At 39.7% G+C, this 13,579-nt stretch overlaps 2 protein-coding genes across 2 annotated transcripts; one reads left to right on the forward strand and one right to left on the reverse strand.

The window, feature by feature from the left end:
- The first annotated feature begins 76 nt into the window (after window positions 1–76).
- On the forward strand, window positions 77–2,782 carry cav3 (caveolin 3). The gene is made up of 2 exons (XM_004544830.3): window positions 77–366; window positions 1,701–2,782. Exons 1-2 carry the CDS (start codon window positions 250–252, stop codon window positions 2,040–2,042), a joined length of 459 nt encoding a protein of 152 aa, XP_004544887.1. The 5' UTR covers window positions 77–249; the 3' UTR covers window positions 2,043–2,782.
- A 433-nt stretch (window positions 2,783–3,215) lies between these two features.
- On the reverse strand, window positions 3,216–12,446 carry oxtra (oxytocin receptor a). Its single transcript, XM_004544829.4, has 2 exons — window positions 11,007–12,446; window positions 3,216–6,072 (listed from the first exon to the last, which is right to left on the reverse strand). Exons 1-2 carry the CDS (start codon window positions 11,932–11,934, stop codon window positions 5,819–5,821), a joined length of 1,182 nt encoding a protein of 393 aa, XP_004544886.3. The 5' UTR covers window positions 11,935–12,446; the 3' UTR covers window positions 3,216–5,818.
- Between the last annotated feature and the right edge of the window lie 1,133 nt (window positions 12,447–13,579).

Here is a 13,579-nt window from a genome sequence, read left to right on the forward strand (position 1 = left end):
AGACATTCCTTTTATGTCTGTGTGCATTACATTGTGTGCAAGTGTGTGAGTGTAAACCTTCTCTGTGCGTGCGGGGTGGGGGGGGGTCAGGCCTCCATTTTTACCAGGGCGTCTGCAGCAGCTGTCCCCTGGCATGTCAGCGGGAGCGGCACAGTAGTGATACCAGGTCAGAAGCGAACTGAGGCTGCTGCGCGCAGGTTGATTAAAGGTTTATCTTCACTTTCTTCATCCAGGACCTGCAGCCCGACCATGGCGGATCAGTACCAGTACAACACTAATGAGGAGAAGTTTGTGAAGGACAGCCACACCAAAGAGATAGATCTAATTAACAGAGATCCCAAGCAGATCAACGAGGACGTGGTGAAGGTTTGTGCAGCATGGACACGACACCCTGCCATTAACAGCTTTAAGAATCTGTCACCTGCTTTTGCATGTATGGAAATGTGGATTTTTTTTAAGTGGTTGCTGGAAAAAAAAGAAGTGATAACATATGAGTGTAACGGCAAAAAAAAAAAAATAGACCAAGAGCTATTCCTGTTGCTTGTGCAGAACGCAAAGTTTATTTTAGGAAAGGGGCAGGACAGCCTGAAACTGATACACTGTGCCACGATGTGTTATTTAAGTTACTGTTTATACTGTGATTGTTGCCATGTGTTCACCACAAAATCCTTTATGTAAGGACAGAACCCACCATACTTTAGATTATATATTGTTTGACTTAAGGTAAACATTTAAACAATGAGGATTGTGATTGTGTGTAGTGTGTAAGCTCATGACTGATTTACAGGCTTGCTTTTGTCAGTTTTCAGAAAATTATACAACAGTAACTCATAATAACTGAAATATTTATCAAACTGTAAGGGCTATCTCTGATCCATTTACTCCTGCATAGATAGTACTTTTATTGATGAATTAGCACTTATAATGTAATCCAATTCTTTGCTAACACTTCATATTCTTTGCTTTTTCATTAAACCAAAATGATTTATGATCCATGAAAACGCTATCCTTCAATTAGTCACAGAATCCTTCAGAGGATTTGACAGCTTATGTATGAACCACGTGCGTGTTAGGTTTTTCTAAAATTACACTGCTTTTTGCTTTACATATGCCTCTAATAGTACTCTAATGCCTGAAATGGCCCAGACCATGCAGAAAAATATAGAACAGCAGTGCATTCATTCATTCATTTGTTCATTCAAAGTATAATCTCACCCCGCTATCTCTGCGGGAAACAGCCTTTTTACTCCCAAATTGATCATAACCAATGTTCTGGAAGCAAAGAAAATGCTTTAGATGTGGACATGATCACTTTCTAGCTTGAATAACATTTCATCACTGAGCCTGAGCTGAAAAAGCAGCCTACCAAGACTGCACTTTAGAAAACTAAAAACCAAATCAGACCAATGTAAAATAGCTCTCATGAATTTTACACGAGTTTATCTTCGGTTTGTGCTGCAATAAAGCTTTTAGAATTATTACGATGCTGCATTAAACACACTCCTCAGTTTTTCTCTGTTTGAAAGGCACAACGTGCTACAAACAGTTATTTTCTCTGCATGCGCCAACACTGCAGCTTTCTGAGGCATATGATTACTAATTATTAAGCATGTCATTGCCATGTGCGTGACGCTTGCTCTGAAAGCGTTGTTCTCTTGTGTATCGGTATTAATGAATGGCTTTTTAAAATGTCTTATTAGGTGGAGTTTGAGGATGTCATTGCAGAGCCTGATGGTACACACAGCCTGGATGGGGTGTGGAAGCTCAGCTACACCACTTTCACTGTTTCCAAATACTGGTGCTACCGCGTTTTGTCTGCTGTCTTTGGTATCCCCGTGGCCCTGCTCTGGGGCTTCCTGTTTGCCTGCATCTCCTTCTGCCACATCTGGGCTGTGGTGCCCTGCATCAAGAGCTGCCTGATTGAGTCGCAGTGCGTGAGCCGCATCTACTCCCTTTGCATCCAGACCTTCTGCGATCCCTTCTTTGAAGCCTTGGGCAAGATCTTCAGCAGTGTTCGCGTGGCACTGCGCAAAGAAGTCTAAGAACTCCTGCAGTAGTGTTTGTAGCGTGATCGGATGAAGCGTAGTATCTTTTTATACACCAGAAGACCAGACTTGGCATCTTGCTTGCTGCCTAATACTCTTCCTCCACCTTGACATGACATGTTGTTCCCCACCCTCCCAGTGTCTGACTCATCGATCTGAATCCTGACATGCCCACTGTGGGTTGTGCCAGCAGAAGTTCTGTGACAGCTGAAGCAGGCAGTGTGGTTCTCCGACAGCTCTGGCACTTCTGGAGAAAGGCCCTATCTAGATTCGATCGCCATCATGTATTATTTGTTACACAAAATGCTCGGACAATGTCTACTGGTTCACTGCACATGAAACGAACTTCACGACACTGCTGTAACCTGAGGATGCTGCTGCTTTATTGAATCGCATTTGGCCATCTTAAAATTGATGCTGTATGATCCTGCATCTGGAATTGTTTCACTTGAATTAAATGAATGTATCTTATTGTTAATACTTTAACGTGAGTGAAAGAATTTATCTTTGTCTGATCCGGTTTCTTTGTGTATTCTGATGTAATTTCCCCCTAATTTCTGATTAGTGTACAAAACATAGTAGTCGTTTTGAAGACTTACAAATGCATACATGTGTTGAACAGACACTTCCTCTATTCAAAGTGTGATGAGGTGAATAATAAAAATGCTTATTTGCGTATTTTAGTCAATTCTAAACATATATGTTGGAGTGAAGTAAAATTTCTTTGTGAGATCTGTGTTAATTTTTCACAGTGTTTTTCTTTTCTGGTTTTTTCTTTTCTTTTTTTTTAGACCTGCAGTCTGAGAAGCAAAAACATTACAAAAATACCTTAAACTGGACAGAAAATCGTTTTGCTGACTATGTTGCACCAGAGTTTGAGTGTATTGTGTGCATTTTTCAAAACCTTCTGAGAGGCGTCAGAAAATATCTGAGCCTAACATCTGTTTCACTGATACTGTCCTTCTGGAAGAGGTGACCTGTGACCTGTGACCCACCAGAGGTTGCTGTTGTGTATCTTTCATGTGCTTTTCTTTTGTGTCTGAGATCCACGATCAATAATTCATTGTCACCACACTCATTTCTTCTTAGCTATAAACCACTTTTGTATAGTCCACATACTATAATACTGAGAAATAGCAGACTCTTCAAGACATTATCACACTGTTTAATGCCTTATGTAGTTATGCAACCACATTTTATTAAAACAAAAAGGCTTTAATCACTTTCATTTTACTAGAATGATGCTCTTAATTTGTAAGACTTAATTAGGTTAAGCTCTCATCACACATTTTAATAACCAAGACACACATTTTAAACTCACAGACTTTAGTAAACATATGTTTACTGCAAGATTAAACCTTTTCACAGATTTTTACAATTCTCACACTGAATTGTCAGGTTGAATCCACTGGAAAGCAGATTAAAAGGAAATGCAGGGCTTTATTTTCAAAAACAAATTTTCAGTTTCATGAGCACAAAATTAATGCTGCTGAATCACTGGAAAAAAGGGCAGTTAGCAAGTAAAGTATAAAATATAAATACTCATTTTCTAAGTTTTTCATTTACATATTTTTTCTGCCTTTTGCGAAACATAAATTAAAAAAGCAGAATCACACACACACACAGTACTTGTGAATGAGCAGTTATTGATGTGGTCAATAACCGCTCATTTATGAGTCATTTAATAATAATGGTTCCATTAGTGGCTTTAAACATTAGCACAGTAACAAGGCTACGAATGACTGAATCCACACATATGTATACCTGTTTAATAGAAAGATTGGCCTTTGCATTAGGTACACCTTGCTAGTACATGTTAGATTGCTTTTTGCCTTCAGAACTGCAGTAATGGTTTGTGGCACAGTTTCAGCAAGGTGCTGAATCATTCCTTGGAGATTTTGCTCCACATTGACATGATAGCATCACACAGCTGCTGCAGATTTGCTGGCTGCGCATTCATGATGAAAATCTCTCATTCCATCATATCGCTAAGGTGCTCTACTGCACTGCGATTTGGTGACTGTGGAGGCCATTTGAGTACAGTGAACTCATTGTCATGGTCAAGAAACCAGTTTGAGATGAGTTGAACTTGTGCCATGGTGCATTATCCTGCTGGAAGCAGTCATCAGCAGATGGATAACTGTGGTTATAAAGTGATACGGTTGGCAGCAATACTCGGGTAACTTTTGGGGGGGAGAGAGTGTCAACAAAATGACCACCAGCCACTTATTCTGTTTCACTATATGCCACTCGTGACACTCTTAATTTCCCAATAAGTTGGGGATAAATAAAATGATTGGAATCTGAATCCGTCACAATCATCAGAGCAAACAATGTTTTTTCCAATCTTCCATTGTGCAATTTTGGTGGGTCGGTGTAAACTGTAGCCTCGATTTCCTGTTCTTGGATGACAGGAGTGGCATCTACAGTAGTATGATCTTCTTCTTCATCCTGATGCTCGGTTCCAACTCCAGCAGGTTGTCTTGATCAAATCCACATGCCTAAATACATTGAATTGCTGCCATGTGATTAATTGATTCAATATTTGCATTAATGAGCATTTGAACAGTTGTACCTGAAAAAGTGGCCAATTAGTGTTCAAGGTAAATATTAGCCTACTCAAATCCATCATTTTGACTCTTCAAGATTAAATCTAAAGCTTGGCTCGATCAGTATAAGGCAGCTGAATAATAATGAAGCTCGCCTTTTACACATCTGAGGGATGTTGCTGTACTTTCAGTATTATTTATTCATATTTAATTATAATATTCATTGTATCATACAGTTTTGGCTTTTCATTCAAGTCCCTTCTGACTACCAGTATTGATAACCATTGTGCTGCAATTAACAAATCCAGACTGTCAACACGTCAGAGTTATTTAGTCACAGCTTGTTTTATTTTCATGTCATGCAGCAACTGTTGCCTTCAGGTATCTGACAGAAACATGAGTCACTCATTAGTGTATAAAGTCTCAACCAGGTCAGGTCTCAACCCTATACTGAATTTTGGGGCTGAAACAGGATGTTCCCAACTTGAATGTTATGCCAAGAATCTTTTTAGACTCCTTTCAGGAGGCGAAAGGAAAACTAACCAGCTGTGTTTAAATAATTTTATCATAAGTGTATTTTTGGTTGCTTTCATTCTTTATTTTTTTAATATGTTTTTTGAAAATATTTACCAGTGACAGGCATCTCACATCTAACAAGAACTCAAGTAACATTTTACATGTTTTACAGGTATGCAGTCCACTGAAAATGTGACAAAATGAACAATGTGGTGCGCAGTATTTACAACAGAAGAACAATTTCATCATAACACAACATGACAAGTAGGATCCAGAAGCTCTGCTGGTGACACTAACTGAACCCATGCTGTGGCTGACGGCGCTTAGAAGCTTTGTAAAGACTGTACTTTTTCTGCATTGCAAACATATACTGTACATCTAAAATGAAAAGTGTAAGAAGAAAATACAACAAAAAATCAGCTGAAGATACAGCTTAGTCTGTGATTATCTCTCTGTGAGTTTTAAAGAGCAACGCTTTACCCCCTAGGAATACTCAGCTGAAGATTTCCTTTTATCACAATTCTTTTCCCACTTCACTCTGATATAAAACAGAAAAAAAATTAAGACTTTTGTTGTCTTCCCACTTCTAAACATCAAGCATCAGTGAGGAGGCATTAAAGAAATCAAACTGCTGGATATTTTATGGTCGACAGCACGTAGTGAAAGGCTGAGGGCACAGCGCAAGGAGGGGAATGGAGGGCCCGGGGCTTATGTGGTAGAAGTCTGTGTGATGCTCCTCTGACTGCTAGTGCTCTTAATGGCAAAGGTTGAAGAGTTGCTCTTGTGACTGGAGTTAAAGTCACGCTCACAGTGGCACTGGGATGACTTGAGGTAGCGGGTGGAACAGCAAAGAAGATTCTGCCTAAGATCCTGGAACAGATGCCCGGCAAAGCACATATAGATCCAGGGGTTGCAGCAGCTGTTGAGGCTGGCCAGCAGCATGGAGATAATGAAGGGCATGGCTGCGTGTGGGGAGAGAGAAAAGTTACAAAGATGAAAGATTTATGCCAAGTCTGGACTGAAAGGCAGCTTGTTTACTCTGTGAAATTTTGTATTCTAGCAAATAAGATGCTGTTGACTGGCTGACAGTGCGGTACAGCTGTCTTTATCCCAGTAGAGTTTTTTCACAGTGGATATTTTCATGTCTCACAAAAGCCTATGAGGTACCGTGTTACACTGATATTGACCATAACTGTGTGATATTTAAAATAAATATTGATATCATGTTCAATTCTATTCTATTCTTTTTATAGTGTGACAAATCACAAAAACAATCACTTCAAGGCACTTTATATCGTAAGGTAAAGCCCCTGCAATAATAGAGAAAAAAGCACAACAATCAGACACTATGAGCAAGTACGTGGCGACAGTGGGAAGGAAAAACTCCCTTTCAACAAGAAGAAATCAACAGAACAAGACTCAGGGGGGACAGTCAGCTGGAGGTGAGGATGTGTTGATAATATTGAAATATCTGCAGTTTTTCTTCTTGAAATCTTTTGTGCATTTTCCTTCATATCATCATATTATGAGTTTAATTCATTTGCTAAAACAAACAAACAAACTTACAAACTGAAAGATACTTTTTTTTTATAATAAAGTTAATGATGGGGTAAAAAATTTGATATGATGACAGCCACAGACTAAACCAACCTGCAGTCATCTGTAATTTTTGCTTGGCTTCCTTTAAAAAATAAAAATAAAATTGCTTGTGCCGACACATTTAACATATTCCTGGAGATGCATTCCTGCTGAAAACAGCTCCTGTTTCAGGATGCTGGCAGAGTGAGAAGGGGGAATATACAACACAAAGAATTGAAATGGTGAATTATTTAAAGAAGAAAAGTGATGACTTTCTGAAACAAAGGGAATTCCTGCAAAGAGGAACAGTTAGAATAAGAGAAGTGAAAATGGCTCCCCTGCAGTGTCATTATGATACCTTACACTAAGTAATCTGCAGAAGCGTGCAAAATGAAGTTTACACCTTTCACATGACATTTAACAAATGTATGGAATATATATAATTACTTTACACCCTGTATTTAACCTCATCTCACTGATTGCTGATCTTTTCTTCAGTGTGTTTATGCTCCTCCCATTTTCATGTTGTCTTTAATGACAATTTCTAAGCTTGAAAGAAAGAAAAAAATCAATGTAAATGCTCTTTGGAAGGGTGTGAAAGTCACATGCATGATTAAAGGTAGCCATTAAGGGTTGGATTTATGACTCAAAGAACTCCTTTTAGAGGGTCATGGATGTTACGATTTGAGCAATAGTGTGTGAAACAGCCAGAGCATAATATCAGCTGGAGCAGTTTTCAGACATTTATTATCAGAGCAGTGAGAGCACGGCCTGCACTGATGCTGAATAATATCAGGAACTACTCCCAAAAAGGCTTTAATAAATTAGCTCCTGGTGTCTTTCACAAGGAAATAATAAATCACTCAGCAAATGAAAAGAATAAGAAGCATCATCTCCTGGGTGGTACATCTGTCTGGCTGCCACAACTGATAATAGCCTTCTCAGCAATTCATTACTGAGATGACCTAATGCTGAGTCTTTTTTCCTGTGGGCAAACAAACATCAGCAGTAATCTCATTTTGATTATTACAATATGTGATATTTATGAGTAAATTGCATTTTTCTCTTCACATCTTGTCCTTTAAAAAGTGTAACACTTGGAGATTGAACAATGGGGCTTTGTGTTCCTCAAGCTCTTAATCAATAGTATATAGAGTGTGAGCCGGTGTCTGAGGGCAGCAGGCTCAGTGGGGAGATGTTTGTGTTAAATTTTCTTTCTGGTTTTTTTTGGGGGGGTGGGGTGATTCTGTGAGTGTCTGACTCAGGCTTTAACCTTCTTCTGTTTTTGTCCTCTACATAATGAAATCTGTCTGGTTGTTAAATGTGAAATCACAGATGCTGCTGATGTCCTTCTAGCAAACCTGAGAGGAATGGGACATTTTAGTATCCTATGACATTTCCAGAAATAGCCTTGATAAGCCTAACCAGGTGCTAAAAATGGTCAAATTCTCATCTGTGAAAGGTCCTGTCTCCTTAACATGAATAATAACGCTGACATCTCAGTAGTTTGGGAGGAATTTGGAAAAAGACTGACTAGCTTTGAGGACATATTCATACACTAAATGTGTGTATGCTGCACAACCATATACAGCATACAAATGCTTTGTTCAAATGACAGCAAGGGAATACTTTGGTTTCTTTGCAAGCTAAGCGAGAGAAGATGGATATCACTGTGCTGTCTGCACTGGAGCTGCTTTGCTGAACGTAGTCTAAGGAGCTTGGAAAGAAAAGCGACTGGATTTCGTCAAGTTTCTTGAACACGTTTCACCTCTCATCTGAGAAGCTTCTTCAGTTACAAGACCAAATAGTGGAGAGTCCCAAATTTTAAGCCCTAGTCGGAGTTGTTCCTTAATAAGACATCCCCTCTGTTCAAAGATAGTCGTTCACAGTGGACATAAATGGCTTCTTTTACTCCTCTTTCAAACCATCTCTGTCCAAAATGTGAAAAATAGCATCCTTGAAAGAGTGACCTTTGTCCTTTAGATACAGATGTACAGCTGAGTCTTGTCCTGTTGAGGTGGCTCTTCTATGTCGTGCCATGCATTTATGGAGAGGCTGTTTGGTTTCTCTAATGTAGAGGTCTGAGCACTCCACGCTGCACTGCACAGAATCCACTACATTGTTTAGCTTGTTTGGGAGTTTTGTCCTTGGGATGAGCCAGTTTTGTCTGAGTGTGTGGCTGGATCGGAAGTGCACTGGGATGTTGTGTTTGGAGAAGATTCTCCTGAGTTTCTCTTGATAAACCTGCTTCATAAGGCATGACAATGTTGTTGGCTCATGTGATGAGGCAAATGATTCAACGACCCTCTTAAGGGACACTCCCACTAGGGCTTAAATACCTGGGACTCTCCATAATTTGGTCTTAGAACTGAAGAAGCTTCTCAAATGAGACGTGAAACATCTACAAGAAACTTAGGGAAGTCTAATCCATTGTATGATCCTTACTAATCGTCCAGTGTAATACAAAGCACAATCTGTCATCTCCTTGTATCCCAACCAAATATTAGATTAAAGAAATTAATGATTAAACCATTTGAAAACTGACAACCATTTGCTGATTCTTTTTAAAACATATATTAAATGAACTGACTCTTCCTGTTGTTTCTTAAGCAGTCTGGTCTGGGTTAACATAAAATTTTTTTATTATGACTTAAAGGAAAAGTGTATCTGCACACGCACACATGGATGGCATTCCTGTCTGCCTTTTGTGCATGAACACTGGCGTGTGTCACTGCCAGTTCTGCCCTTTCTGAGTGCTGTTCACTTTCAATCATCAACCTGTACTGATGGAGCCTTCTGCAAAAGAAAATAAATGAATCACTTCATTTTCCATTCACAGGATCAAGCACTCTTTTCTCGCTTCTCTGACGCTGACTACGGTGCCCTTACACCAATTAGCCTTTTCAGCAAACTATCGAGCAATAAGCCTCTTATTTTAAAACTTAAGTGTAAGTATAAACATCTGGTGTGAACAATGAAGCTTAAGGAAGTTCCGGTCAGCCGAACCCTTTAATGCAAACCCACAGAAGCAGAAGAACAGAAAGAACCGTAACACCAGAGAATGTGTCCCATTTACTAAGGGGGGCATCATGACAGTTTCTTTTATCTTATTGTGCTGTGTGGAAAAGGACACATTTTTCATGGTCACTAAAGAACACATGATTTAGTGACAAAAAACAAACAAACAGATTTTGCAATGCCCTTTGGCTTTTTATTTTTACTCACAATGAGATGCAAGCACATTATTTTGCAACTCTCTCGGGTTAATGGCTGAAATTTAATTTCCTTAATCACCAAGGTGATAGATATGTGCTTTTAATCTTTTCTGCTTAAAGAATGTCGCTCAGATGTGCAAATGTATTGTGACTCGTTAAAGCTTATGATGTTGAGTGGGTGTGGACACAGTCCCGCAGATCCATACACACTGAGACCAAATACAGTAGATGGCTGTTTAGTGGCCATTGTGGCTAAATGTCAGTGTACCCCACCGGCGCAAATGAAAGCTGCTGAGCGCGTGGTGGTGCACACTAATTTGGTTAATGATTAGCAATCACTCAGTCTCTGCAGTGCAGGGAGGCTCAAAAGAAACGTGAAAAACTCTGCTTTGCCCTGATGTTTCTAACCGCAAAAACGTGTATTATGAGATGAGAAAACATTACTGAAAACAGTAGAATGAATTCACTGGTTTCCTGCCTAGAATGTGCCAGTCACAGGATGGCAATACACATTTAAACCTTTTAATTACGTACTCCCAGGTGCATCAGTGGTAATGATATTAATGGTAATTTTGTTAAAATCACGTGAATATCTCACATTGGCTTTGCGCTTCCAAACGTTTATGTGAAACTCTTTCCTCGTTTTTGACTACGATGACCTGGATGACTGAGAACCTTCACAGACATCTTTCCTCGTTTTGTTTTCTTTGCGTTTGTTTCACCGTAAGACCTCTACCCAGTCTTTACCCCACCCTGTACAGTTTGCCGTTCTAGTAAAAACAGAACCAGGTTTTCTTTGAGTCATTATAAAACGTAAGGCACGAAGCACCCGAGCACGCACGGCTTAAATTGTGTTTTCTTTCTCAGTCTGTTTCAACTAACTCGAGCTCTGGTGCACAAATTAACGAGGAACAGATTAAAAATAAATAAATAAATAAATATATTTTATTGTCATTTGTAAATACTGTGTGGATGGTGCGTAAAGGAGTGATGGGAATAGCATGTTTTAAATTAATGTAAGTGCGTAAGGACGCGTGGAGCACGATATCCTTTGCGCACTGCCGCGCACTTGGCATATTATTAAACTTAAACATTGATCCTACCCTCACGGGGGGCTGCTGGATCCCACGCAGACCACATCTGAACTGAGAAAAAGGGGGTCCAGCAGACGATGTAAGCCACCACGATCACAAAAGTCATCTTCACTGTCGTGATCTTCGCCTTGGAGATGAGCTTTACGCTGCTTACACGGGCCAGTGTGTTGCTTTTGGTGGTTTTAGGCGTCAGGTTTATGCACTGCTCCCGTCTGGTTTTCAGTTTAAAGTTTTGCCATATTTTAAAGCTTATTAACCCATAACAAATGCTCAGTATGGCCACTGGAATTATGTATATGGTAAGGCTGATCCATGTGATGTAAGCTTTGGCTCCCCAAGGTTTCACGAAGTCGCCCCAGCAGTCATACACCCCTGACCCGGCCGAGCCAACCTCCCTCAGGGAAAAGATGAACATCTGGGGGATACTGAAGAGCAGACTCAGGATCCAGGAAAATATGACATATAAACGGTCTTTTCTCCTGTGCAAAGAACGGAGGGGCTGACAAATTGCCAAACACCTGTCTATAGACATCAAAACTAACATATAAGTGGAGGCGAACATCCCAACGACCTGCAGGTATTTCACCAACCGGCACAAGATGTCTGGTCCATAGAACCGAAATGTAATGTCCCAGATAAGTTGAGGGAGAACTTGAAATATCGCCACAACCAGATCGGCGATGCTCAGGTGTTTCATAAAATAATACATACGAGACTGGCTGTGTTTGGTTGTGTGGATAGCCAACAGGACGCACAGGTTACCCGCGAGCGCCAGAAAGAGGACCAAGGCGAGCACAGTCACCTCCACCCTCGCCACTTCTTCATTCCGCTTCAAGGGGTTTGTCTGATTCAAACCACCGGTTCCGTTAATGAGACTCGAGTTCCTCCAAGATTCATTGAATTGCCAAATGTCACTTTCATTTGAAATACTTTCCATTGCTGCAGTCTCGTCCTCCGCAGATGCGTCAGGGTTGTGCAGTCATGCAATAGCTGAAAGAGTCACCTGGAGGGTCTTTAAGTCTTCCGTGAGTCCTCACCAGTGGCAAGACATAACCCTGCTCAAAAATGTTTCCTTAATAATAAAGAAAGGAACTCGTTCTTTGAATCTCAATCACCCATACATTTCCCCCTCTGAAAGCAGGATATGAGTGTGAGAGGGAAGCAAATGTTTCCACTTATCTAAATCATATAGAACAGTTCACAAAAAGTCCATTGAAAAAGAAACGTCAGCTGAAGAAGGGAATAGTAGCGACCAACAACAGGATCTAAAATATAAGGATCTCACTGGTCAAAGTAACATCCCAAAACAAAAATCATTCTTTCTCAATTAAGAGGCTGTGGTCTTGAAAATATACATTCATCTGTTTTCAAAATTAAGATTAAGGCTTGCAAATTAAAATGTTACAGAGAGGGGCGAAAAGCTATAGAAATGGAAAGCTCCACCATGATCTGTGGTAAGAATCCGAATGACCGGCACTACAGCATAAGCCCCTATTATAAGATCCCCAGTTCAGTAAAAACAGACAACAGCCTTACTCATCACCAACACTACCACTAGGTGGCTATATGCACTATTCAGTAGTAACGTCGATGGTGTTTGCAGCTCGGAGGACCAACTCTCCTCCAGATCTGCAATAAATCACGGAGCTCATTTTATAACCAACCAGCCTCATTCATCATCATCATCATCATCAACTTTATTTATAAAGCACTTTAAAACAACCACAGCTGACACAAAGTGCTGTACATTGGAACTGTAAAATAAAATTACATGAGATATAAATAAAAACAAATAAAAGAAGAGTGAAATCATTAATTAAATAACTACTGCATTAAAAAAGAAACTAAGTCTCACTGAGGTTAAAAGCCAAGGAATAAAAGTGGGTTTTAAGATGTGATTTTCTCATTGATGAAGATTGTTTGTTGTCAGATTTAATATCAAGAAAGCTATGAAGAAAACACTAGCTCCAAACTGAAGTCTGATATAGAAGATATATTAAGCTGTTTTCATATTTTGAAACCGCCTGGGAAGTCAGAGTGAAATATGTTTTTATTCTGCTGGAGACCTGAAGGGATCCTGACGTCAAGACACCCAGAGTCAAATTTTGGAACAGCTAGAAAAGTAAACATGTGTTTAATAAACACAAGCTCATTCACAGGCTAAATGTGAGTGCAGGCACATACGGGTGAATAACTTTAAAAAAAATTGTACCATAAAACACATTTGTATAACTTAAAATCAGAAACGTGTTGATTGTACGTATGAAATGACATTTAAAAAAGAAAAAGAAAGCAATTCATTTTTATAAGGCACGCCATAAATGGTAATAGTTTCAGTCTTGTGACATCATCTTCGCCCTTTGAAGCTGATCTGGCTATGAATGGGAGGAAATGCTGGCTGGCATATGAAATGTCTGAAGCACAAGCTGTTTAGGAGAGGCACTGAGACCTGACAAAGAGCTATTCTTAAAGGCACCTTGGTGCTCTCAGCATATGCTTTTTATTGGCCTGAATCAAAAGGCATCTTAGACCAGATGCATGACTCGGCTGCTTTAAGTTTTGGAAATGTCTTCCTGATTTTC

Source organism: Maylandia zebra, linkage group LG5 (genome assembly GCF_041146795.1).
Source record: "Maylandia zebra isolate NMK-2024a linkage group LG5, Mzebra_GT3a, whole genome shotgun sequence".
Classification (NCBI taxonomy): Eukaryota; Metazoa; Chordata; class Actinopteri; order Cichliformes; family Cichlidae; genus Maylandia; species Maylandia zebra.

Excerpts from the sequence above, each read along its gene's own strand:
- oxtra (XM_004544829.4), bottom strand. The coding sequence starts at position 11,934 with ATGGAAAGTATTTCAAATGAAAGTGACATTTGGCAATTCAATGAATCT. Across the intron at positions 6,073-11,006 it reads TCCAGCAGCCCCCCGTGAGG|CCATGCCCTTCATTATCTCC; the intron begins GTAGGATCAATG and ends CCCCACACGCAG.
- cav3 (XM_004544830.3), top strand. The coding sequence starts at position 250 with ATGGCGGATCAGTACCAGTACAACACTAATGAGGAGAAGTTTGTGAAG. Across the intron at positions 367-1,700 it reads TCAACGAGGACGTGGTGAAG|GTGGAGTTTGAGGATGTCAT; the intron begins GTTTGTGCAGCA and ends ATGTCTTATTAG.